The 25768-nt window shown below is 43.3% G+C and overlaps 1 protein-coding gene across 1 annotated transcript in view; it reads right to left on the bottom strand.

Moving 5' to 3' along the window:
- Window positions 1-25708, bottom strand: part of INTS1 (integrator complex subunit 1) — a 47683-nt gene extending 21975 nt beyond the window's left edge. The window contains 31 exon segments of the mRNA XM_036741320.1: window positions 519-617; window positions 1205-1351; window positions 3534-3695; window positions 4201-4312; window positions 4429-4596; window positions 6195-6299; window positions 6468-6647; window positions 7254-7403; window positions 7491-7670; window positions 8345-8474; window positions 9032-9229; window positions 10033-10093; window positions 10376-10467; window positions 11710-11806; window positions 12150-12307; window positions 12734-12811; window positions 13839-13959; window positions 15564-15672; window positions 16129-16305; window positions 16894-17035; window positions 17151-17296; window positions 17419-17605; window positions 17841-17946; window positions 18760-18919; window positions 21102-21239; window positions 21589-21611; window positions 21614-21721; window positions 21724-21783; window positions 23936-24124; window positions 24127-24219; window positions 25630-25708. Coding sequence (XP_036597215.1) covers window positions 519-617; window positions 1205-1351; window positions 3534-3695; window positions 4201-4312; window positions 4429-4596; window positions 6195-6299; window positions 6468-6647; window positions 7254-7403; window positions 7491-7670; window positions 8345-8474; window positions 9032-9229; window positions 10033-10093; window positions 10376-10467; window positions 11710-11806; window positions 12150-12307; window positions 12734-12811; window positions 13839-13959; window positions 15564-15672; window positions 16129-16305; window positions 16894-17035; window positions 17151-17296; window positions 17419-17605; window positions 17841-17946; window positions 18760-18919; window positions 21102-21239; window positions 21589-21611; window positions 21614-21721; window positions 21724-21783; window positions 23936-24124; window positions 24127-24219; window positions 25630-25693 — 3940 coding nt within the window. The 5' untranslated portion in view covers window positions 25694-25708.
- Window positions 25709-25768: the final 60 nt, after the last annotated feature.

The following is a 25768-nucleotide window of genomic DNA, read 5'->3' as shown; positions in this document are numbered from 1 at the left end:
GCTTCTAAGGATGGAGGAAATCTTCTGAAACCAAAAGCATAATGAAAAGAACATTGAGCTTTAGAGTCATAGCTGTGAGATCTTGGGCAAATTACTTTTAACTCATCTTTTTTAAGCCTCACCTATAAAATGGGGATAAATATTAACACTACCTACCTCACAAAAATTTTAAAAGGATCAAGTGAAACAACAAATGTGAAAATCCTTTGTAACCATAAAATCCTGCATAAACATGAATTAGACAAAAGACAGCCACAAATGGAGGATCATATCCAGGCTCCACTCCAGAGCCTTGAGTAAAACTCCTTAGTATTTCATGTATTTGTCCTGGCCTGGATCAGGATACAAGTACTCACGGGGTGGATGTTAAATAGGAACAGGGACACTAGCTCAAGAATACAAGGTAACAAAGGGAACTGCTATAAAAAGCCACATTCAGGATGTTCATATCAGGCTTAGAACATTGGATTTTTTCTTGTGTATATATAGAGAAACGCTTGGGGCATGCTGGGCCATACCTCGCCGAGAGGGCAGAGAGGCAGTGAGCAGAGAGTGGAAAGTCTGGCCTCCTGTGGCTCCTCTTTCATGCTGAACTTCCACCAGATGAGCCATATAATCTGCAAAGCAACATGTCAACAACATAAACATACAAACATGAAGTACAGACTTTCCCACAGAAACCAAGGCTGGAGGATAAGTCACTCTAAAGCTGGTTTCCAGCAGTGTTCACCAAAAGCTCCTGAAAACTTCAGGATCTGAGCTACAAGATCTTCCTCTGGCTAAGCCTCAGCTAGTGGGACTGACATGACAGCTTATGCCCCAAATATGGATTACTCATTAACCTGTCTGGCCTACCTGACAGCTGGGCCAATGAAGCTGGCAATCTGCTATCATAATAGCAACTCTGGCTCCAGAGACCAGACTCTCCTTCTGCAAACCTTGCCTGATGACCCCAGCTTGCCCTGCTCCCTTTTTTTTTTTTGAACTCCTATTGTACCTATAACCAGTGCCACACAGACTAGCACTTAATTATTCACTAATTTCTTCATGTAAATTTTACCTCCCCAGCTAGACCATAAACTCTTTAAGGGCAACCCTGGCCCCCCAATCTCTTCTGCTCCCCTACTGTGCCCAGTGTACTGTTCATCATTCAGCAAGCGGTATGATCCTGGCTGGGCTACGTGACGGGGGGAGCGCCTCTTACTCTTGTCCATGATGTTTTGCTCCAGGGTCTGGGGATCATGGGACACAGCCTGGTCCAAGTACTGCAGCAGTTTACTCATGCTTGAGACAGGAATTCCGAAAGACTGAACAAAGAGAAGCAGCTGCTGAGGCTCCAGGTCCTGCAATGCTGGAAACCAAAGGTTTATTCAGCAAACAGAAGATGAGAGTGAGGACTTGGGAGCAGAACTAGAGAGAGACTGGGGAGGGGTGTAAGGGACGGAGAGGATCTGTACAGCCCAGGCCTCTCCTGCCTCTGGTGACCAAGGGCCACTGGGCAGTAACTCAAGCAGGCAGGTAGAAGAGGAGAGAGAGGCAGCTCCAGAGGCAAGGCCTAAAAGATTCGTGATTTCATGAGGGTGTTCCCTCTACCAACACATATAGCAATCCTTTCGTGTCTTAGTAGATCATTTCATGAGTTCTATGGCCTAAATAATTCTTCATCTGATGACCAATCTTTAGGGGATGAGCCTCTCCAAACTTATCTAGGCTGGTTCCTCAGAACACACTCATCTGCTGAGGACCATACCTGAACAATTTCCAGGGTGATGGAATCTCTCTCAAAGTTTCTGCTCTACTGGCATCACTCCAAAGAACCCAGCATCATTTCCATGCCAGGGGTGGGTCATAAACCCACCCCTTAGTTCCCCTCATCAAAGCCAAGCCAAACGGCCCCCTTTATAATCCCGTGGGTTACACAATGCCTTCCTTCCTGTGACTCCTGTTTGCCTACAAGGTTAACTGATGTTTATTTTCCATCTCCTTTCACCTGGTTCCCACACTCTCAAATGCGGTATCTGCAAAGCACTTAGCACAGTGTCTGGCACACAGCAGATGCATATAAATGCTTATTTCCTCCTCCCCCTCCCCATCATTATGATTTGTACCATGTGTATTGCTCCTCTAGGCCATATGCTTGCTCTTGGCTCTAGAGCCCTGAGAGTAACATTTTAAATAAGGCTGGTTTGTTTTTGAAAAATTTCCCTCTGGGGTAGGACCCTGCTTAGGTTGTTTTGTTTTTGTGTATAGAATTTATGAGAATTTCAATTGTAGCTCCTAAAGGACCAAAAAATAATTAGTAAATCCACCAAAACTATTATCTGTCTGTAAGCCCTTCGTTGGGTCATTACCCATACTTGCTTCTAAAAATTTCTACAGCTGCTCACCACGTTCACTGCCTTCCAAAACTGCAAGAAGTCCAAAGGAAGGTGACAAGGATGGTGAGGGGATTCAACACCGTTTTGGGTAAAAGAACTGGGGATGTTAAACCTGAAGAAAAGATTTAGGGGGAAACAAGCTATGTCCAAACACATCACGTTAAAAAAGGATAGGACTACTTTCTTTAGCCCCAGAGGGCAGAACAAAGACCCAGCTATAAATTACAAAGATGAAGAAGCTGGTTTAATATAAGGAATACTTTCCTAATAATCAGTTGTCCAAATATAGAACGGGCTTTCTCAGGCAAGCGGAAGCTGGGTGACATCTTAAGCTGTGGGCAGCAACCCCACATGGGGTCGCAAAAAATTTAGCAACAGTAAAAAGTTTCTGAATGTACAATGATCAAAAAAATTAATTAAAAATCAAACATGTAATGAATCTGAGGTGTTTCTGGCGGTGCTTGCCCATGTTGTATCCCAGCAACTTCACTACAGCCTTGGTTCAGAAAACAAAGCATGCAAAATGTGCATGTCTTCAGGCCACACAATGCCAACTAATGCTGCCTAAACAAGAAAAGGGTCTCAAGTGGAAAAAGTTTAAGAAGCCCTGGTCCAGATGACTCTTAGAAATCTCTTTTTCAACTCTGATTCTAAAATACTTTAAATCACTAATCTAAGAAACCATAAAGTACGCCTGTAACATATGTACTCAGAATTCCTCTAAAAGCATTAGATCCCAAAGAAATCAATCTAACCAAGAGGAAAAAGAAAGTTTATATTTATTTTGTGCCTGCATTTTGATTTCTTTTAGGCACATGCTAATTTTCATAGTTCTTAGAAAACCTGGGAACAGTGGTCCAACAGAACAAAACCTAAAGTTAACTTTATTTACTATTCCCATGGTGGGAAAGAAGCCCTAGGAGTGGTCCATCAAGTGTTGAACTGATATTCATAAACTACACCTGTATATTCTCTGGAAGACAAGATGTCAGGGTTTCCTTGGCCTTTCGGCCCCTTTTCCTCTTAGATGTAACATCTGGGAGGGGTCCAGGAGCACAAATAAGTTCAAGGTTTAACACCCAGAAACTCTCCATCACCCACTCTCTTTCCAATAAGGCACTCCTGAGACAAAGACTGGCATGGAGCCTAGCTTACCAGCATCCACTAGCCGAGGTACCTCTGAACGGATCATTCGAAGCTTCAACCAGTCAGGAAGTAGCAGGGCTTCCTCAGATGTATCCACAAGGAAAGCGGTTGGCAAGGGCTTCTTCTCTGGGAACCAGATGTCCAGTAGAGCATGGAACTCACCATCTCCAGCTTCAAAAGAGGCCACAGCAAAATAAGCATCGTGATCTATTCAATTATACACAGTCCAATACTTACACTTCTCTACTGGGGAAACAGAACTGCTCTCCTTCTCTACCTGTTGTGTGGTTTCTTTTAGATTCTAAACACATGATTCCATTTTCTATCTACTAGTTTACCCACACAGTAAAAAAAACAAGATCAGAGAGGGGGTAGCAGATTCACCTCATTGGTCAATTAAGAAAAAAAAAATCAGTGCTCAGGAGGGGGTCTCCAGGAGAGTTAAATGTATAGGTAAAAATGATGGAAGACAATATTGAATGAAACCAGTCAAACTTCAAAAGAAAGAAAACTAGTAAGTGGGCATCATTAAAGTTACTCATGAATTCTTTAGTTTTCTAGGTGGGGTTCAGATCGCCTTTAACTGTTCAAAAAAGATGTTAAGGATTCAGGAATCCTATTCTACCTCTTTTCACAGTTCCAAGCAGGAAGTACAGCTCAAGAGCTCCCAACTCACCTTGTGGAGGCCCCAGTGTCAGGAGGATTACCATGGCATGGACTACAAGTATATGCATAGTGGCTGTTTCTCCACTGGTCCATCGCAGAAAGACCTGGTCCTGGGACTCTGACTAAAGGGGTGCAAAGGTAGGGACAAGTGACCAAAGGAGAAGAAGCTAGACCACCTCCAAGTTATGAGTGCAGTGTTAAGATGAAGGATCAAGCCTACAAGGAGGCAATTACTTACCCAGCTATAAACCTCCTCCCCCTCTTTGCTCTTGCGCATCCGCCTCACATAGCGTGAGAAAATAGAGAGCAGAGCCACAAGCACTGCATCAGACTCTGCACTGTAGGAAAGTTTTGAAAAGAGGTGGGACATGATGGTGGAGCGCTCAACAATTAGCCGGGCCACATCCTGGGGGAGAGAGACAACTTTATAAATTCTCCTTGAGAGCAACCATCTGATCTTCCCCATGCATGCTGCTCATCCTGTCTGCGCTTGCTGCTCTGCCAGCACAACTCCCCCTCCCAGCCAGGTCTCTATTACCATAGAAGGCTGCGCCTTCTCTCCTGCATCCCTTTATGGGTGTTTAAACATACTGAAATGAACCTCTGATTAGCCAACAGGAGTCTAACAGATCAATGAGAGCAGAGAGGTCACACAGAGGTGTAAAAGGAGTTTAATGCAGAGGTTCTTAACCTGGCATCCATGAACTTGGTTTTTAAAAAAATGCCTTAATAATTGTACTTAACTATAATTGCTTTTCTTTGTAATACTGTATATTTTATTTTACACATTTAAAAACATTATTCTGAAACCTGCAGAGTTTTTACCAGATTGCCCAAGGGATCCATAAGAATCTCTAGTTTAGTAGATAAAACATTTAAACTTCCTCTGCACACTAACTCATGGCAACTACAAAAATAATCATGGAAAGGGAAGGCAAGAAAAATGAGATAAAGTTTTAAAACTATACACATGATTGCCAGAACTATGGAAGTTAAATGCTGCACCAGGCCCAGAGGGAGTTAAGTGACTTACACAACCAGTTATGACAGAGTTGATGAGAGAAGAACAGAAGAACCTCAAATTTTAAGGCCTAAAGGAGTAGTCAGGTCCACCCACAGGTTTCCAATTACTATTCCAAATTATTTAACATAATGGCTTTCTGAGGTCCCTTCTAACTGTAGATCTATGGCACTGATACAAGACCGTCTTTTGGGACGGGGTCTCATGTCTAGAATCCTCCACACAAAGCTTACACGTTCACCCCACCACATGCTGTGAAGGATCTGTTTTTGTACAAGTTCCCTGACCTACACTCACTCCCTCCTCTGCTGCCTCACTGGGGAATGCAAGGTGACGGTGGAAACCAGGGCCAGCCAGAAGCAAGCTCTGGCAGGTCCCTACAACACAAGCCTGACAGGTTTTGAGTAGAGAGTGGGTTATGAACTTCATGCCTAATGTCCAAGCACCAACCTGGCTTGGAACTAGAAAGGCCCATGACCAGAGTGGCCAGCCACAAGAAGATGGCATATCCACAATAAAATCACAGATCCTTGAAGTACTGGGGATAGTGGCAGCATGGTGAAACCTACATGACCATGCATGCCTTGCTACTCACACCACTGAGGACAAAATGAAGGCACCACTGCTCACCTTTGTGGCAGTTTCCCTAACTGCAGGCCAAGTGTGTACAAGAACTAAATAATCTCTTCTGAACACTGTATTTCCAAGTATGATGTAACAATAGCAAACTCTGCGACACTCATTCCTATTCTGGAATAATAGTTAATACCATTGGTGACAAGAAAACTTCATCAACTCCCAGCCCCCACTTACAATCCTAGCATATTCAAAACATTACTCAAGCATAAGCTGGCTTAGAGCCATGCTCCAAACAGAATATACTAAGTGGCTATAAAGAATCAAACAGCCAATATTTACTATGCTAGGAACTGCAATGTATATCCTTAAAGAAAACACCAACAATGTTCCCAATCCCTTCTCACCAAAGCAAGATCATTGTGCTGTCCCTGCTCCTCCACTGGGGCATGCTGAGAGAGGTACACGAGGTAAGCACTAATAGTCTGAGGGTCTGTTTCCATGTGGATAGCCTAGAATGAGAGAGGATTTCCATGAAACCATCAGCAAAAGAAGAAACTTGATCCCTGAACGACAGCTCCTGCTGTTCTCCCTGAGCAGCACCTCCCACCCTAGTTCAATACAGCCTTCAAAGGTAGCTGGCATCTTTCTTCCCTTGACATGTCTCTTCATACTCTCACCTGCTGCAGGGCCAGAGCTGTTGTATTTCTGACACTATCAAACAGCGGTAATCGTGGTAGATCTCTCAGTAGCCACTGGTATCCCTGAAGCATTTCTGAGTCACCCGAGTCTTCTTCCATAGGATGGTCTTTCTCCTCTCCATCACGAAGCCCACCTTCTGACAACACCAAGGACAATCCCTACAAATGTATACAAAAGACAATCGTGACTGAGATTCCATAAAGATCTGATGTCTTTAGCCAGAAACGATGTTATTTATAACAATGTGAGTAGCATGACAAGATTCCCAAATGGGATTCTGGAGAAAGAGAAATCTGTGTCATGGAGTTCTGCTGTAAAACTATAGGAATTTTTTTAAGGCAAAAAAAAAACTATCTTCTATCAAACTATTAGAGTGGGACACATTTCCTTAACAAGAACCACCAACCTCCCTTCAAACACCCAGAAAATAAAGATCATCTGGTCTACTTTGACAATCTCAAAATGAAATTCTCAAGTTCTCATCTAGTATGCCAGACAAGTGAATTAAAACATTTTAGATTTTGCCTTTTCTTTTTTCATTTTACTAAAGCCATTGCCCCTGTAAAGGTAGGCTCTTAATTTTCCAGTACCTATTTACAAGACTTCATTATACTAATTATCAACCATGGCTGCCATGGTACTGTACTGTGGGCATCTGCCTAGCATGGCACTGAAGAAAAGATTTAACACTGCTTAAAGGTCAGGATGACATGTTCTGAAGACCACAATGCCTTTCCCAGTTAGAATTCCCATGTGTGTTTTACCTTCATGGCTAATACCCTGGAGGCCACTTGAGAGGAACTAAGGCGCCGCAGGAAGTAGTCCAGCACCTCACAGGTGGTCTGTTCATCAGCCTTGGGGCCTAGCAGCAAGTCCTGCAGGCGGCCAAGCAGCTGTCGCTGCTTCTGCTGTCTCTGCAGAGACAGGAGAGGTTGCTTCTGATGAGATTGGTGTGGAGAGGCTCGGTTCAGAGCTGAGCTCCTGCCTGAGGGAGCACTGACCTGGCGTTTCTTGGCCCTCTGCTCTTTGCTCTCTCCCTCCTCCTCTTCCTCCCCTGAGGTGGCATCGTCGGCAGCATCATGAAGCAGGAACTCACACAGACACTGTACCGGCAGCACATCCAAGGAGCCCTCGCTGGACTGAACCAGGTCTGCTAGCCAGGGCATGGATTGGGAGGAGGCCTGTGGGCAGAAGAGAAGAATACTGAGTAAAGGATTTATTGTCCTCTCTCTGCAGAACGAACACGAACACACACACACACACACACAGTTAGAAAGGATATAAAGTGGCTTACAGAGTGAAAGCCATACAAAATAGTATATTTCAGAAAACAATCTATCAAAAAGAAACAAGACTTTTTTTCAAGTACATGGGAAGATGAATAACTACAGCTGAACAGTGCAAAATAGTATCAAATGATGTATTTTAATTCTTTCAAGCTCAAATCTTCCCCAATCTTCCATGATAAACAATTCCCCGCGTACTTCACAAATCTCCTGTCTCATAAATACAAATACAGTTCATTTGTATACTTCCCCCCCAAATATGGACATGTAACTTATGTGTTTATATGATCATATTTATATCATCATTATATTTAAGAACACCAAAGTGATTCTGATTTACTGCTAGCATTCTAAAGCATTCAAGTCCCTGGACTGAAAGCAAACTGCATTTCCCCTAAAAATGTCTTTGTTCCAAATCAGGCCCTCGGGATGTTTTCCTTTACATTTTTCACAGATTGTGCTGGCCTGGTCCAAATCCTCCATCACCTTCTAGCTCTATGAAGTTAAAGTGATTCTTGAATATCCTTGCAGCCTTCTACTCTAACACTCTCAAACCTCTGTTTACTCACCTGTCTTTGAATGATGTCAAGGAGAAAGTCTGGGTTTCGGCTCCTACATAGGAGGTGACCAAGACGGAGGGACTGATTAAGGCCTTTCACTTGCTCCAAGATGTGAGGAGGAGGTCTTCGTGGGGAGCCCCTACAAGAGAAAAAGTGAATTAACAAACCTTGGTACAATTACAAATGAACCACTACGTCGTATCTCATAATATGGGATAAGACAAGCCACCCATTTGCTGAATGTTCTTCTCTTCTTCTTTTGTATTTTTCTTCCCCTGCCCCTCCTCCACCCCCCAAATTCTTTGTTATAAAGAATGGCTCTCTAGGAGGTGGAAAGATATACAGGGAAATCTAGGTAATCTATCAATAAAGCTGTTTTTACAAAAGGAAAAAAAGTGACAATCCACCCAGAGTAAAGGCAAGGGTATTTAGAGAGAGGTGGTAGAAATGCACAGGTTATTCATGTATTCAGACCTACAGAACAAAAAATCCTTTCCAAGTAAAGATCCCTTTCCTGTTTTCTCCTTTCTGCTACATAAGTTTTTAACAAATAGTTGTTGGATTTACCCTATAAAATTTCAGACAAGCACTTAAATGGTAAGAGAGAGGGCAGTGAGGACACTAGAAGTGGGAAAAGGTAGGAGGCAAAGGATTTGCTGTAAAGACTGAGGAAAACGTCCAAGCAGAATGCCTTACTGGGGATCCAAGCTGGTAAGCTGAGACAAGAGGAGGCTGCTGCTCTCAGTGATTGTTTGCTTGGTGGATGCAGCTGCTAGATGTCCCTCGAATGCCAGGATTTCCTGCTTCTCCCGTTGGGAAATCTGGAGCTCTCGATTAATCATCTCAGTCCGGGTCTCCTCATCCGTCAGGGTGCAAGGAGGATAAGAGTAATTACTAGGGACCAAATAAAAAGGAACTTGTTATCATGCTCTGTGTCAAATGCTAAGTCCCATTAGACAGCACTGAAGGTCAAAAAGGGTCAAAACTCATAATGATACCACTTGCTTGGCCACAGCTTGAGATGTCATCATGGAAGCCCCAGTGGAGCTATCAAAAACAATGACAAAAGCTAAAGCTTTTTAAAAAAAATTTTTTTTGAGGGGGGAAGGCAGGGCAGTTGGGGTTAAGTGACTTGCCCAAGGTCACACAGCTAATAAGTGTGTCAAGTGTCTGAGGGCGGATTTGAACTCAGATCCTCCTGACTCCAGGGCCAGAGCTCTACTCACTGCGCCACCTAGCTGCCCCTAAGATTTTTCTACCACAGAGCTCAACTTCAAATAGCTTACCACTACTTATCACCACTACTTTGGGGGAGATTTTTGTTTCCTTGGTCTGGTCCAGTAAATGTCATTCCAGAACACTTCAGTACACTCCTGTGTGTCTTTCCCCACAATAAATACCACATTAAAAGGGAGAGGGGAGAATGGAGTGCAAACAGGACTTATGAATTTAAAAATTCAAGATCTACACCATGGGATTTTCTTAACCTGGAGCCTATGAACTTTAAAAAATATATATATTTAATAACTATATTTCAATATGATCAGTTTCCTTTGTAATCCTATGTATTTTATGCACTTTAAAACATTATTCTGAGAAGGGGTCCATGGGCTTCAACAGACTGCCAAGGGATCTGTGATACAAAAAAAAAGGTTAATCCTGATTTAGTATAAACTATAGAGAGGGAAAAAGCTTACTTTGTCATCACCATTTCCATGAGCATCTTCAGAGTAGGGTATTCTTCCCAAGCTGCCAAACCTAAAGGGTAAACACAAAGCATCAAAGAACAGGCAGGTGAAGCATTAGACAAGGCTGTTTGTTAACAGAGTTCACCCACAAAATCAGCTAACAGGCACCCGTCAATGCTCAAACAGCAGGAAGGTCAGGAAGGACATTACTTTGATTTTTCACCTGCTCCTCATCCCTCATGGATAATCCCCCAGAAGTTAGACTGTAATCCATATTCCATAAGGCTGGCACTAAAGTTCCCATATTCCAGGGAGTGATTTTTGTACCATAAAAAGTAGTAAGTATACTTACCAATATTTTCAGGATTAAATGCAGCTACCACCAGCAAGAGAGGCCATGCCTTCCAGTAGAGGGTTGAAATAGCAAGATTTGGAGGCTTGTATCTGAAATAACAGTGGAGAATGGCAATCAGAGCACAGCTACTCTGAAAATAAGTGCAAAAGTAAGCACAGGCCAGACAGACCATAGCAGAAAGAGGCAACCTATGACCTTGAATAGAAAACTACCAATGTCCCAGGGCCTGCTGCTGGACGCTGAACCAGTAAGTGATTTTAGAATGACAACATTCAGGGATGGGCAGCTAGGTGGCACGGTGAATAGAGCACCGGGCCTGGAGTCAGGAAGACTCAACTTCCTAAATTCAAATCTAGCTTCAGACACTTGTTAGTTGTGTGACCCTGGGTAAGTCACCTTACCCTGTTTGCTTCAGTTTCCTCATTTGTAAAATGAGCTGGAAAAAGAAATGGCAAACTACTCCAAGTATCTTTGCTAAGAAAACTCCAAAGGGGTCAGACATGAAGAGTCAGACATGACTGAAAACAACAGAACATTCAGGAATTGCTACAAAGAATACTGTATTTTCAAACTTCAAATTCATTACTTGTAAAATGGGTTCACAAAGACCAGTGCTATGAATTGCTGGCTTCACTCAATCTAATTTTTATGTTTTTTACCTTTTTACCCAATTTCATCAAAATTCACTACAAATTTCAGAAGATCCATAAGCCCACTGGAATCCATAAACAGAATTTTAGTCATACTTTGCTAAATTTCTGTAGAATACCAGATTTGGTAAAAATTATTCTTTAATTTATTGTGGAACACACAAACATAAACTGTCCGTTTGAATGACTGAATAAAGTCAGACTATCTCCACTAATATCTTTCCTTTGAAGAAGAGTCTAAAAGGATTATCCTCATTGAATCGAATTGAAAGACTGAAGCACAGAGGTTAAGTGAGTTGCCTAAGGTCACACATCACAGAATAAAATTAAAGTCTCTAGACTCCAACCCATTAGTTGAACAAAAAGCAGCACTTATAAAGCACCTACTACATGCTGTTGCTAGGTGCTGAGGATACAAAGACAAAAATGAAATAGCTCCTCAGTTTCAAGGAGTCACATTGCATCCTTTATCCTGGGTACGTTTCCAAAGGAGACACTTGTACATACAAAGCAACACAAAAGTTCTGCTACTTCTGCAAAGGATATACTGACCACCTAATCTTTCTTCAAGAAGCAAGTACCTCTGACAAAGCTAGTCCCTCTTGCCAGATATACATCAGATACAGAGAGGCATATTCTACCTAGAAAAGAGTCAGCTTGGAGGCTGACCTCTGACCTTACCCAGGAGGCAGCTGGATGTTCTCTGGATGATGGTAGGTGCACAGGTTTAAGACAGCATCAATCAGCTGGATCCTCTCTACCCTTAGGACTTCCACATCTAAGGAGATAAGAGTACCCTATTCAAATGTATGTAACAGACATTAAATACCTCTGAAATACTGTGCCTGCTTGCCTACAGTCTGACATACGGGTTTGCTGGGGGTTGGTAACTAAATAACACCCCAGGGTAAAAGTTTCCTTGCAAACAGGGAGGGCTAGATAAGGTGCTTGGTCATTTGCCTGACCCTTCTCAAATGAGGCAAATAAAAAGTCACAGATTATTGTGGGGGAGACCAAAGTCTAGAACGACGACTAAAACTTCAGGGTGAAAAAGACAAGTATCAAAGTGGGGAGTCAGTTTTGTTGACAAGCCAAGCAGCATGGCCCCAAGAGAACCTTACCATCTGCCTGCACTGCTGCAGCTCGCTTCACCAAGTGGTCAGCAAGCTCCATGGCATCAGCAGGGCCCAGAGGGAGCTCTCTGGACAGCCCGATCACCAGGATACGCATCAATGTGTCCTCCAAGATGGGAACCTCTGAACAGAGGCGGAGAAAGAAGCTGGAAATGGAGAAGAGAGACATCACTGCTGTGCCAGTTAAATTTTCAAACCAGTGGTAACCACTACTCAAGGCTGGAAGGACACCAATAATCCCCATTTGGGGAATTCCCCCCAAACGCTAGGATGCCACCTTCATAAGGCATACGGTTTTGAACACGGCCACTATGGGAATTTGTTTGACTAAGTATATTTGTCATGAGGATTACGGGATTTTTTTTCTTTTTTCCAAGGGTTGAGGATGGAGGATGTAGCAGGAGAAAAAAATAAATTCTTAGTAATTGAAAAAAAAATCTTTTAAGAGCTAATATAAGTGAACCAGGAATTCTACTTAGAATCAAAGAGTTATAACAACTGTTCATGTTAAATCCACATTCCACGGCTGCCCCACAGCGTGCCCCAAGCTAGAGAGAATGAAACAGGCATACTTGCGGTCACTTTCTGGGGGCCAGTTATCCCATTTGTAGTAGGTCTCTGGCTGTTCTGTAAAGAGCACTTTGTGGAGGCTGCACAGAGGAGGAAATAAAGAAATTCGACACATAAGAAGCTATCGTTGAGGGCCATTTCCAAAATTTGAGAGCTCTACCAACAAGGCACTGACAGGTAGCCGGCGAAGGAGTTAGGGACCCACTTGTGACACATCTGGGCTACGTGGCTCTGGGCAAGTCACCTGTGTCTCAAGCAGTTTTCCAAGACTATAAACTGCAGAGTAGTCGCTGGCCTACATTGCTGGTACTAAGGAGTTAACATTTATATAGCACTTCAAGATGGACAACTATCATCTCATTTGATCTTCACAACAACCCTGAGAAGTAGGTGCAATTACTATCTCCAATTTACAGATGAGGAAACTGAGGCTCAAAGAGGTTCCATGTGTTATCCAGGGTCCCACTGTTGGTGTCTAAGGCAAGATTTAAACTCAGCTCTTTCTGACTCCAGGTCTGGTGCTCTACCCACTGAGCCACCAGCTGCTCCAGGGCCAGTTTCATCACCAGGAGGCTTTACTCCAATGAAATTACAGATCCCCGAATGGAATGACGAACTCTATCCTAGGGATGTCAGGAGACTTCTCAGCTTACCAAGAAGCTTTCAACAAGAATCTCCTCGAGACCAGAAAGATGCACTGGAGCTTCTCATAGTTGATCCCTAACAGTGCCACCCACACAAGGAGGACTACTGACAAGTAACTGATATCTAAGCTTCATTTCATGTGTTGTGTCATTAAAAACTTAACTCCAAACGAGACAGAGATCATTCCCTCCTGAAATGCTACAGGAGCCTCCCAGTGATACAAAGAGTTGTCACTTAAGATAAGAGGATCACTTAACCTTATTATCACTAGTAGCTCCTAAAGCCAAGCAATCAAAGAAGAGGTTTCTGTGAATGGTCACCCACCACATGCTCCTGCTGCTCTAGTCTGAATCCCACCACATGACATAAAATGACACAATCCACAGAAAGAAGGCCTGGGCAAAGTGGTTGTTTTTGTTTTCCAAAGGCAGTTTTAACAGAAGACCACAACAGAAGTCATACCAATGTACATAGTCTTTGGGAGCCAGTTTGCTGATAGAAGGGACAACGGTGTGGAGCCACCAGACGGCATCACGCTGAATTGCAGCTATCTGGTTCTGGAATGATCGTAGCACCTCTAGATCTGAAAAAGACAAGCAATAATCAGATGCAACTCTGTGGTAGCTTACAAGGAGAGAGGATAGTGTGTGACTATCTAATTTAACTTAGAAAACATTCATTAAGTAACTACCACGAGCATGGCACTGTGCTAGTGCCTAGGGGAAAGCTAAAGTTTAGATAAAATGGCTAGTGCCCTCATGGACCTTATGGTCCAGTAGGGAGTCTAGTAGGGCATACAACGCACACACACAAATATCAAACAACACAGTATGTGATTTCATATGTCATATAACGTCTGACTAGGGAAAATCATAACCAACTCTGGCAAGGAATTCAGGAAAGGCCAAAAATATTAAGTACAAACACAAGGGGGTGAGATTTCATGAAGCTAGCAGCTACATATCAAACCAAGATGCTGGTTTGGAAGAACACTCTAGTTACTGAACATGAACTAATGTGGACACGTGTCCAAGTAAGCCCTGAATGCAATAAAGATGCAAGATAAGCCATGTGCTCTATTAACATTCTTTATATTAAGACAAAGCCCAGTGAATGGAGAGTGAGAATCAGAGCCAAGACCACCTGAAAGTCCTGCTTTGACACATACTAGCTGCAAGTCATTTAATCTTAAGAGTACACTAGGCAACTTATCTCTATTACTATACATTGAGGAGGTGTTGACCTACATTGGTAGACGGAATTTCCTCAGCAGAATTCTCTAAGTCAGTGGTATTTAACTCTATATTAAACACAGAGCAAACTGCTCTTCCTAGGCCTTCAACACCTCTCTCTATCCCTATGTTAAAATTGCAGAAGACCACTACTGCTGGGTCTCCATTTGCTCATCCATGAAAACAAAAGAGCTGGACTAAGATCAGTGTCCAACTCTAATAGCAAACGATCTCTGTGGGCAGCACAATAATTTAGAAAAATATTAATTAACCTTATCTATGTCATGCTGCATTTTGATTTATTTTGCCAAACACTTCCCACAACATTTACACCCAGTTTAGCCTCCTCAGCTTGAGGCCAAAGCCAAGTCTACACACCTCTGGACTAGATGACCTTTAAGGTCCCTTCAAATTCAAAAGTCCTATGATCCAATGATCAAGGTAAAAGCAACAAGTTTTAGACAACCGAAATCCACGAATAATCAAATAAGACGCTTTTCCTTAAAGCTTCTATTAGAACAGCTAAGCAACAGCCAAAAAGGTTGATGTGTCACCCAGCCCCTTTCCATTCACCTCCTAAACTCCGCTGAAGGACTCGCAAAAAATGTGATGACCAAAACAGGAACAGTAAAAGAAGCCAAGAGAATAGTCTCCCAATTAGCCAGCAGCCCCTGAATCCATAGCTGAAATGCTTATGTTAACACTTTCATTATATTGGTAGAAACAGAAAAAAAAGAAGCCTCCTTTGTTGCTGTCTTTAGCACTCTTCTTTGTGAACAGGCCCCACTGTTTTGACTGTCTGAAGCACAATCAATCCACTGACCCCCTTAGATCCTGAGAGGCTCTGAATGCCACCTGCACCTAGGTCTCTGGCCACTGCCACTCTTGAACTTTCCTACCATCTGTTATTCTCGCCTGCCCTGTCTCCAAAAGAAGTCAGTTCTCTAGGACTTACTCTTCTTTTCTCCTTTATCCCATGCAATCCCAGCCTCCTTCACTTGGGCTGTTATGCCCAACATCATGGATACAGCCAGCAGGTCAGTTATGTGGATCACAAAGCGCTCCTAAAACCAAAATTTAATATAAATTCACATCGGGAGAGCCATGTACCAGGGATATGTTCTGTCAAGTCATTCAGTATACAAGGAGAAAGGACAATGGGAAAGTCACACATATAGTAAAAGTACTGGAAAGTGAAATAATGAACGGATGACAGAGCAAGAAATAATCAAGGAATTCATCTACAACTAGGGGAGTTAGAAGGCAGTAAAGAGTGATATTCGCGAGTTAGGCAAGAGAAAATTAATAGAATCAGTAGAGAGCCCAGCTATCAGGTAAATATTAAAAAATGAGGAAAAGAGAGTACGGTATGAATCAAATAAAAGACAGTTGCATAAGAATTCCAGTGACACAAGAAAAATGAGAAGGTTCCAAATCATACCAAGAAGCTGACCAAGAAATCAGAATTATGTGAAATGTAGCAGCCAAACACAGAAAGCACCAAGAAAAGATATAAGTACCTTGAACTCCATTTCTAAATATTGTGGTTCTTTGCGTTCCTGCATGAGCCCAAGGCAAAATGCCTGGAAATTAATCTCATGCTTGGTCTGTTTGATTATCTCTCGAAGCAGGGCCCGGGAAGCCCTCAGGTAATCATCTTTATTAGTCAACAGGTCCTGGAACACCATTGCTAGGAACTATGGCCAAAGTGATCCACAAAGAAAACAAAGACAAGGTCTTGTTAAGATCAAACATAATCCAACATCTTTAAAAGTATTAAATCTACGGCCGTGAAAAAAGAGGACGTTTCTAAATGGTCTGAACTCTTTACTTGAAATACTGCCCTATCTGCCAAAGATGAGAGAAGGTCAGATGTAAGAACTGACATGATATCTACTACTACTATGCCCTCCACAAAACTAGTGTTTTACTCTCGTGCTTTGTGTCAACCTAACATTAATCTTCAGTTCTCTTTCTAGGGCCTTTCTAAGTAATTCTCAGGAGGAAAACCCACAGACCCAAGTAATTACTATAAGTATTACCATATTTACAAAGACTATCCATCAGCCAAAGAGTTCATAACACAAAAAGTCAAATGTCAGGGTTCTGAAAGTTAATCTAGCGTGAGATGCTGATATATCCAATTATTTACACCTTGCCAATCTCCCAATCAGTTTAAAGATCCTCCTCTTAATTAGAGGCTGGATCTCCTGGAGTCTGCTACTTGCTGCCCCCGAAATGAAATGGCCTAGAATCAACGGTGAAGAAAAGCTATCCAAGAGCACCTTTGGGGCCAGCTCTGAGCTATGCTGCAGCACAGTGTACAGGATCTGCATGTTGTTTGGGTTTCTTGCATTTGAGAGTTCATTGAAAATCACAAACTTGACTGTAGTCCCCAGATTATCCCTGTGGGCATTTAGCAGCTCCCTGGAAACAAAACCAAAGGCCAGAGTGAGTGATGATTAGGAATATGTACTAGGACAAAACCTTTCTTGCCCTCTCTTCTCCCTATATCCTTACATCTGCTTTTCAAGGTTCTCACCTAACACAGAGCATGTAGTGGTTGAGGAGGACTTTGGGCTTGAGCCGGATTTTGATGAGGCTGGAAATGACCTCCATGTCCTCTGAACCATGAGTGCCACAGTTCATGCAGACAGACATCAACAGATCCTGGGCTGGCCTGGTCAACTGCAGGGATGAGAGATGAGTGAGAAGACTGAAGGACACGATTCCATTTCTGGGTCGACATACAGATACTCATGGACACAAAGACCATGGTGGACTCCAATGGCAACTCCTTCATTGCTCACCTTGGGGTTCTGCAGCCACATCTCCAACCTCTGCACAGCCATCAGCCGCACTTCCTTATAGCCACAAGTTGCGGTTAGGAGCCGCAAGAGATTCCGGGAGACATTGTCCATAGGCTGTCGACGGTTCAATTGGTCCCGAAGCATGTCAAGGACATATTCTTCCACACTCTCAGCAAGGTCCTCATACCTGAGGAAGATGAGAGAAGACAATCCTAAGTCACCTCGAGTCTGGCTCTTCTTGTCTTCCCAGCCTGTGATTCACAGCGCCTCTATGCTCAACTAAGAGCAGAGAGCACCTTAACTAAATGGGAAGAAATGGTCTCTGTTCTCAAAAGCAGTGGCCAAGCCCTCCCCTGTTCTAGACCATTTTTGTCTCTGTATCCCAAATTCACTGACGGCAGTCGTGCTCAGACTCCACGTACCTGGGCATGAGCTGTCCCTCTTGCTCTGGGCTCAGCTTCTCCTCTGCAATCAGCAGTTCAGTCTGACTGTCTTCTTCCTCAGTAAGGGAAGGATGAGGACTGTTTCCTAGAGAGAAAGGGAACCTGGTGATGCAACCTCTCTTCACCTTTGATTCTGAAGTACCCTCAACACCTAGCTCATGTGGCACCTCCCACAGAAAGAAGCTGGTGGCCCCTTTCCTCAAATGAAGCTTTATTAATTACCTACCGTGTGTATGTCAGGCATATACCTGGATACAAGAGGTGCTGGGGACTGGAAGCTAATAACACAGGTCTTGCCCTTAAAGAATATACTTTCCACTGGAGGGAAGCATGGAGAGGAATACATGTGCACAAAAAAAGTATGCTACCTTATTTTTTTTTACTTTATTTTTCCTGGTTTTCTTTTTTTATCTGCATTTTCTTTCACAATATGAATAATATGGAAATACGTTTTACATGATTGCACATGTATAACCTGTATCAAATTGCTTGCCTTCTCAATGAGGCAGGAGGGAAGGTAGGGAGAGAGAGAATTTGGGATTCAAATTTTTAAAAAACAAATGTTAAACACCTTTACATGTAATTGAAAAAAAAATTTCTTTGAAAAATAAAAAAAAGTACACTACCTGGGACAGGGGCAAAGAGAGTTCCAAACAAAGACCTATATAAAAAACTGAGCAGAAAGAAGTACTTTTATGCTCAAAGGAAGGAGTGGGTAAGAAGATGAGAAGGAGGAGAGGGGTGAAATCAGGGAAGGAAGGATTCATGGGGAAGGCAATACCTGGGGCTGAACTTTAAAGGAGTGAGGATCATCAAGCCAGGTTAATGGCACAGAAGTGCTTACATACAACCACTAACTTTCACCCTCTTAGCAACTCCATCTCTTCTGGCATCTTACCAGCACTGAGGTCTCCTCCACTGCGCCCCATCTCTCCTGTAACAACATACTTTTTAGGAGGCATCTTGGTGTTAAATGCTGTCTGGATATTGTCGACAAATGTCTTACAGTGAGGGCTGTCCACCCAGATCCGCTCCCCTAGGGAATCTTCAATGTAAACCTAGACAGGATGGCAAGACCAGAGAAAATGATAATCATACAGAAGAAGAGGAAGAGAGAACATTTATGGTTTGCCCCATATCATTAAGTATTCTCCTGAATTTCTCTTTTAATTGTTTCAGGAGTGAAGGCCTTCAATCCTCAACTTGGGCTCATGCTAGATGCTGGGGAAAAGGGAGAGGGGAGGGAGAAGAAACAGTCCCTATCCTCATTCACGAAGCTCGCAACCTAACAGGAGGATCTGATTCAAACGTGCAATAGGCATATAAATGCGGACTGTACAAGAACTGAAATGCAGCAACTGTAAGAACAGGTTAAGAGCAGCGCAGCAATATGGTACAATGGAAGACTGCAAAGTGAGAAGCCAGAGGATCCGAGTTCAAGTCCCACATCTAACACTTAACGCTTGTGTGATGTGAGGTTAAGACATTTAAATTCTTTGGCCTCAGTTTCCTCATCTGTAAGATGACAGATAAAGAAGCTGATTTAGAGGACCTCTGAACTCCTGTTCAGCTCCATGTTATGGAAACTACAAGTGCTGTGTGAGATCCAATCACTACTCACTAGAGAAGAATGAATCCTAGCTTCCTAAAATGAAGTGGCATTTAAGGTGGACATTAATAAGCAGAGAAGAGATGGCATTCCAGGCACAGGGAATAGCATCAGAAAGTGAAAAAATGTTAAATATGTATAAGGAGCAAATAGAAATTCAGTTTGTCCAGAGTACAGTGGATGTATAAAGAGCCAGTGGGAAAGAAGGCTGAAAGGATAGAGCTTTCTAAAAACAGAAGAGGTTATCTTAGGAAAAAGTAGAGGTCCCTTTTACTACAGATCTTCAAGTTGAGGCCAGATGACCACCTGTCAGGTAGGTTAAAAAGGGGATTCATTCATTTTCAGATACTGGTTGGACAAAACAGTCTCTAAGCTCCTTTCCAACTCTGACTATGTGATAAGGATGTGAAGGGCCTTGAATGACAGACTAAGGAAATTGGACTTTATTCACTGGCAACTGGAGATCACTGCAGGACTGTTTAGCAGAAAGGGTTAGAACTGTCCATAAGGAAGATTTAATCTGGAAATAGTGTGAATGACAGACCAAAATGAGGAGGGACCAAGAGGCAGAAAAACCAGTTAGGAAGCTTTTGTAGCAGGTAAAGCAGATAGTAATGAGTTCCAGGTCTATGGCAGCGGCAGTGTTCAGGATAAAAAGGAAGGAATGTGAAAGATACCTGGGGGGCAGGTCAAACAGAACTAAGTGATTGATTGAATCTGAAAGATGAGAGAAGGTTAAGAAGGGGAAGGGGGCAGGAAATAAACACACAGGCACTTAAATATGTGGCAAGACACTATGCGAAGCATTACACAAATATTATCACATTTGATCCTCACAACAACCCTGGGAAGCACGGTTATTATTCTCATTTTACAGCTGAGGAAACTGAGGCAATCAGGGGTTAAGTGATTTGCCCAGGGTCACACAACTAGTAAGCATCTGAAACAAAGTTAAAGCCAAAGATTCAAATGTGTGAAAATGGGTGAATGCTGGGTCCACTGATAGAGATAGGGAAGTCACGAGAAGAGTTAATTCCGGAGGAAAGATGGTAAATTCGGTTTTGGACCCAATGAATTTGAGACGCTACTGAACACCAGCAGCATTTAGAATGGTTAAAGGGGCAGTCTTGGAGTTAAGAAGACCTAGGTTCAAATACTGCCTCTGACAGTAGCTGTATGACAACGTGGCAGGTCTCTTAATCTCTCTGAGCCTCAAATCTTGATCTATCAAACGAAGAGATTGGACCAGAAGGCTCCTCAGGTCCATCATGACTCTAAATCTGTGATCCTATGATCAAGGTAGAGATGTTCTACGGGCAATTGGAAATGTACGTCTCAAGCTCAGAAGAGAGCTCAGGGCCAGATGCAGAGATCTAAATCTCTGACAGTTAAGTACCAAAAGCAGGTAAATGGAATGAAAGCTCTATCAGGATGGAGTGCCATACACCTCACTTATCTCCCGAGGTTCAACAAATACTTAGTGAAATCAAAGAAACAATGACAGTGTAATTTAGTGACAAGCAGAAAGGCAGGTCTCTGGAAACATGTTCATTCAGCCTATGATCCCTCCGGGAGCACCCGATATGTCAATCAACCCTAAACGATGAGTTCAAGTTTCTCGAAGGGCTTACTTTGACAAAGATCTCGGGCCAGTTCTCATCCTCTTCATATGCAGCCATAAGCAGGTTACAAGCTAACACAGAAACCAGGCTGTTTCCTTTGGCTTTGAAGTTAATGGAGGCATCCCGGCGAAGAAGGCTGCATAATGCCTGGAAGAGATCACCCAGAGATCAAACTGCATCACATCATAACAGAGGGCGTAACAGTGAAGAGCCAAGGGGGGAAACTCATATATCTTGTCCTTTTATGTAGCCATTAAAATATACCATAATGAGGTCAACGGGACTTCAAAGAACACTTCTTACATATATACACACATATATACATGTATATATATACACACATATATACATGTATACATACACACACACACACACACACACACACACACACACACACACACACACACACACACACACGAGAGGGATCTTACGAGGACAAAAGTGAGGCCTACAGTTCTCATTAAGCTCATTAAACAGTTTATCACATGTCCCTTACCTCAATAACTCCCTCTGTGGCAATATGTTGGGCTTGATTTTTGCCAAGTACATCAGGCTCAAGTACAGTGTGGTGTCCGGTTTGGCTCGGGTCATTTTAAGCTGCTTCACGGCTCCACACAGTACCCCCTCATTCTGTCATCATTTCCCTCTGACTCCGAAGCTTCAATCTCATCCAGCAGGACTGTGGGCAGAACTGTCAAAAGCAACCAAGTGCTAAGTCCAAGTGAGAAACGAAAACCAGACACAGAGCTGATTTCTTGGACTATTATCTCCTGAGTGATTCTAACTCAAAGTTCACTATTCATAGCATCTCAGTGAAGGTCCACATGACTTTCCAAAAGAACATAGAACTATTTAGCAGTTTATCCTTTTCAAAAGCACTTTCACATATTTGGACATTGTCTTACTTAGGTCCTCACTACTCTGCAACGTAAACAGGGCAGGTATCTCTCAGAGTTGTTTAAAGCAGAGAAGACAGACACAGGGGGCTAACCAATAACAATATATCACACCTATATAGTGTTTTTAACTTTCCTATCAACGACCTTATTTGCTATTATATATTATTTGATCAGCACGGAATTTAAAGCCCTTCATGAGCCGGCTTCTATTTATTTCACAGTACTCATTCACATATTCTCTGTCCTAGCCAAACAGGACTATAGACATTCCTTGAACCCAATACTGAACTATTTCTCTCATCTCAGAATCCTGAAGAGACAGATGTGCCACCCTCTTCCATGGAGCCTTCCCTGATTCCCTGAAGTTGTCAGCACTCTCTCCTCCCTCAATTTACTTTACTATACAAGTATGAACATTTATCTTTTTGTATATGTTGTATCCACAGAGTAAAAGGTAAAGCTTCTTGAGGACAGGGACTGTTTCATTTGTCTCTGTATCCCCAGTGACTTGCTCACAGTAAGTGCTCAATAAACATTTATTAAATTGAATTAGTGCCACATATTTGTAAAGCACTGTAGAGTTCACAAAGCCTTTTCATACATAAATAGTATCACTTGCTCCTCCTATAAAACCCCATAAGATGAAGAAATGTGTTATGAAAGTGAGGGTCAGCGGGGATAAATGAATGGCCCAAAGTCACACAGAAAGTGAGAGGGTCCTAGGGCTAGAGTCAAGTCTACTGACTCAGAACCCAAAGCTCTTTTCACTTAAAAGTGACCAAGAAAGGTAGCTGGATAAAGCAACAAAACATTGCTGACTCAGGCCATCGTGCTTCATAATCTTATGGTGCATCCTCATGGATGCATATAATCCTTTCTTTCCCTTTAAACACCCTATGAGATCTCCAGTAACAGCTATTCCAAACAATTTCTTCAAAAATCCCAACCCCTTCTATCTACCACCTCTTCTTTCAAGTTTCAAAGTGTGGACGAGGTGAGATTGGGGATCTCTTCATGGGAGGCTGGCATTTTCTCAGTTAAGCAGGAGGTAAGGCTCTCAGGGCCCTAAGTCCTTACTCATTCATTTCTCCTTCCCTCCAGGTAAGGAGGATGAAGTGACCATCCTATTTGCCAAGGTCAACCCTTCCACTTGTGCTCTCGATCCCATCTCCTATCCCCCAGGACTGCTGTCTGGCCCACTGCTCTCTCTCATATTTGACCTCCCCTCTCTACTGAATTCTTCTCCACAGCCACCAATCCCCTCATTTACAGAGGAGAAAATTGAGGTTTAAGAAAGCTAAGCAACTTTCCCAAGGCCTTCACAATCTGGTTCCAGTTTACCTTTCCAGAATTATTCTACACTATTCACTTCCAGAATTCAGCTTGCCATCCCCTGCATTTATGCCACCCCCCAACCTGGAATACACCCCTTGCTCACCACCAGTTCTAAGAATCTTTAGCTTCCTTTCAAAGTTCAACTCAGATGTCACCTCTTAATCAAAGTCTTTCCCGACCTCCCTAGCTGTAGGTGCTCTGTCCGCCTTCCTCAAATTACCTCATATTTACTTACATGTTTACATGATGTATCACCTAGTATAATGTAAGGGCCTCAAGGGCAAGGACTACCGCTTCTTTTGTCTCAGCATTCCTAGTACAGTGCTTTGCACATACCATCTGAGACTTAACTGACATTCACACGGGTTTACAAAGTACTTACATACATTCACTGATTTGAGTTTCCCAATAACCCTGTGAAAAAGTATTATCCTTCCCATTTCATAATCGGGTCTCTTCTCACTCCAGGTCCAATGTTCTTGCCAAAACACCAAGCTACTTCTGAAGTCCATAGTGACTTGCACAGTGTTAAGGACACAGTGCGTACTCAGTGAAGTACCTGTTGAACTGATTATGTGTAAAACATGTTGCCTGGGAAAATTACTTTACCTTCAATTGGTACCACAGATGGTTCCTTGATAGAGGGGGAAAGGCTCGTTTTTCTGCCAACAGCTGCCTCAGCCAGGCGCCCCAGGGCACTGAGTGGAGGAGTAGAGGAAAGCTTGGGACGTTTTGTGAGGCCAGTCAGGGCCGAGGCTCCAGATAAAGCAGATGCAGCATCTCGCTTCCGTTCAGAAGTAAACCTGAGGGAGCCGGCTTCAGCAATGCTACCGTTGCTTTTGACTCACTGGCTTGGCCTTTTGAGCCCAATGCAATGAAATCCCCGGTGGAGGGTGCCCTATGGCAAAGAGAAAAAAGAGAGATACCATAGAATCCCAGAGCTGAAGGGTCCCTCAGAGACCATCAAATCTAGGGGTGAGGAACCTGTGGCCTCAGGATACCCTCTAACTCCTTAATTGCAGCCCTTTGGATGAATACAAACTTCATTGAACAAACCCCCTTAATAAAGGATTTGTTCTGTAAAACTTGGGACTCAGCCAAAAGGTTGAACTCAAGGACCTAGAAGGCCATATGTGGCCTCCAGGTTGCAGATTCCCCACCCCTGAATCTAATCTTATACTAAGGCCAAGAGGTGAAGTAATTTATCCATTGAGTCATACAGGTAGTGAGCTGGAAGTAGAATTCATGTCTCCTAACCCACAGTCCGGTGTTCCTTCCACTGTATCATGTCTCTTATAAGTTAACCTGTATGTCTGGTAAAACTTGTGCCATTCCCCCTCAAACTGCAATTTGAGATCAAGGCTTCACGGGACAGTTTAAGACATCAGGACAACTATGGGTTTGGATGATGTCTTTTGGAGGTTCTTCTTTACCATTTAAATGAATCCTAGTTTACTATGAGCACCATATTAATCAGAGTGAAAAAACCAGAAATTTACCTCAGCAAATACTACCACTTTCTGTGTATAATAACAGAAGCTGCATATAGTGCTTTAAAGTTTGCAAAACATTTTACACAGCCTCGCTTCCGCCTCACGAAACCTCTTACATGAAGATAAGCCATGATGTACTGGGGTATTACTGTCTCCGCTTTACAATGAAGCAGTATGACCCCATTTTACAGAGGAGGAAACTGAGGGGAAGGAAGGTTGGATGAAGTGCCCATGGTCGCAGGACCACTAAGTCTCACAGGCAGAGATTCAAAACCTCCGTCTTTTCTGTCATCCTTCGTTCTCAGAGGACCACGACGCTCTGCGCACTATGCGGAGAGCCGCAAAAGGTGTAGTGCAGCCTCAATCTTTGAAAGTTTAAAACTGCACCAAGACTCTGGGAAATGCCGTATGAAAAACGTGCCTCTGTCTACGCAGAAGGTAGGCGGTGTCTGAATTCACAGGATGCCTTAAGAGTCCAAATGCAAGCCCCAGAACCGAGACCCAAGGTGGCAAAGTGACAGAACTAGCCTCGAACCCAGGTGCTCTGGCTCCAGGTTTCAGTTTTATCAGCTCATAGAATTTCAGATCTAGAGCTGAAGGGAACCCACCCCCCTCCCCCGCCCAGGTCCCCGGTTCCAAGGCCCTTATTTTACAAATGAGGAAACCGAGGAGCGGAGCGCTTAAAGAGACTTGTCATGCCGGGCTCTCTCCACTGCCGCTGGCTGCCTCCATGCCGACACTCCCATTTCACAGATGGGGAAACTGAGGCGAGCGTGCGGCGGTTCTTTGGAGGGGGTGCGGGCGGCAGATGCTCACCGGAAGGCTTGGCCACGGCGCTGGGCCTGCGGACCGTGGTCGGCTTTGCTCGGTTCATCTTGCCCAGTTTGGCGTTCCCGGGGGCTGGGGGGGGGTCGCCTGCAGAGAGAGCGGGTTTGGGGGGTGGGGGGAG

Source organism: Trichosurus vulpecula, chromosome 1, assembly GCF_011100635.1.
Source record: "Trichosurus vulpecula isolate mTriVul1 chromosome 1, mTriVul1.pri, whole genome shotgun sequence".
Classification (NCBI taxonomy): domain Eukaryota; kingdom Metazoa; phylum Chordata; class Mammalia; order Diprotodontia; family Phalangeridae; genus Trichosurus; species Trichosurus vulpecula.
Note: the sequence above shows the minus strand (reverse complement) of the source record. Positions and strands in the feature narration are given on the sequence as shown.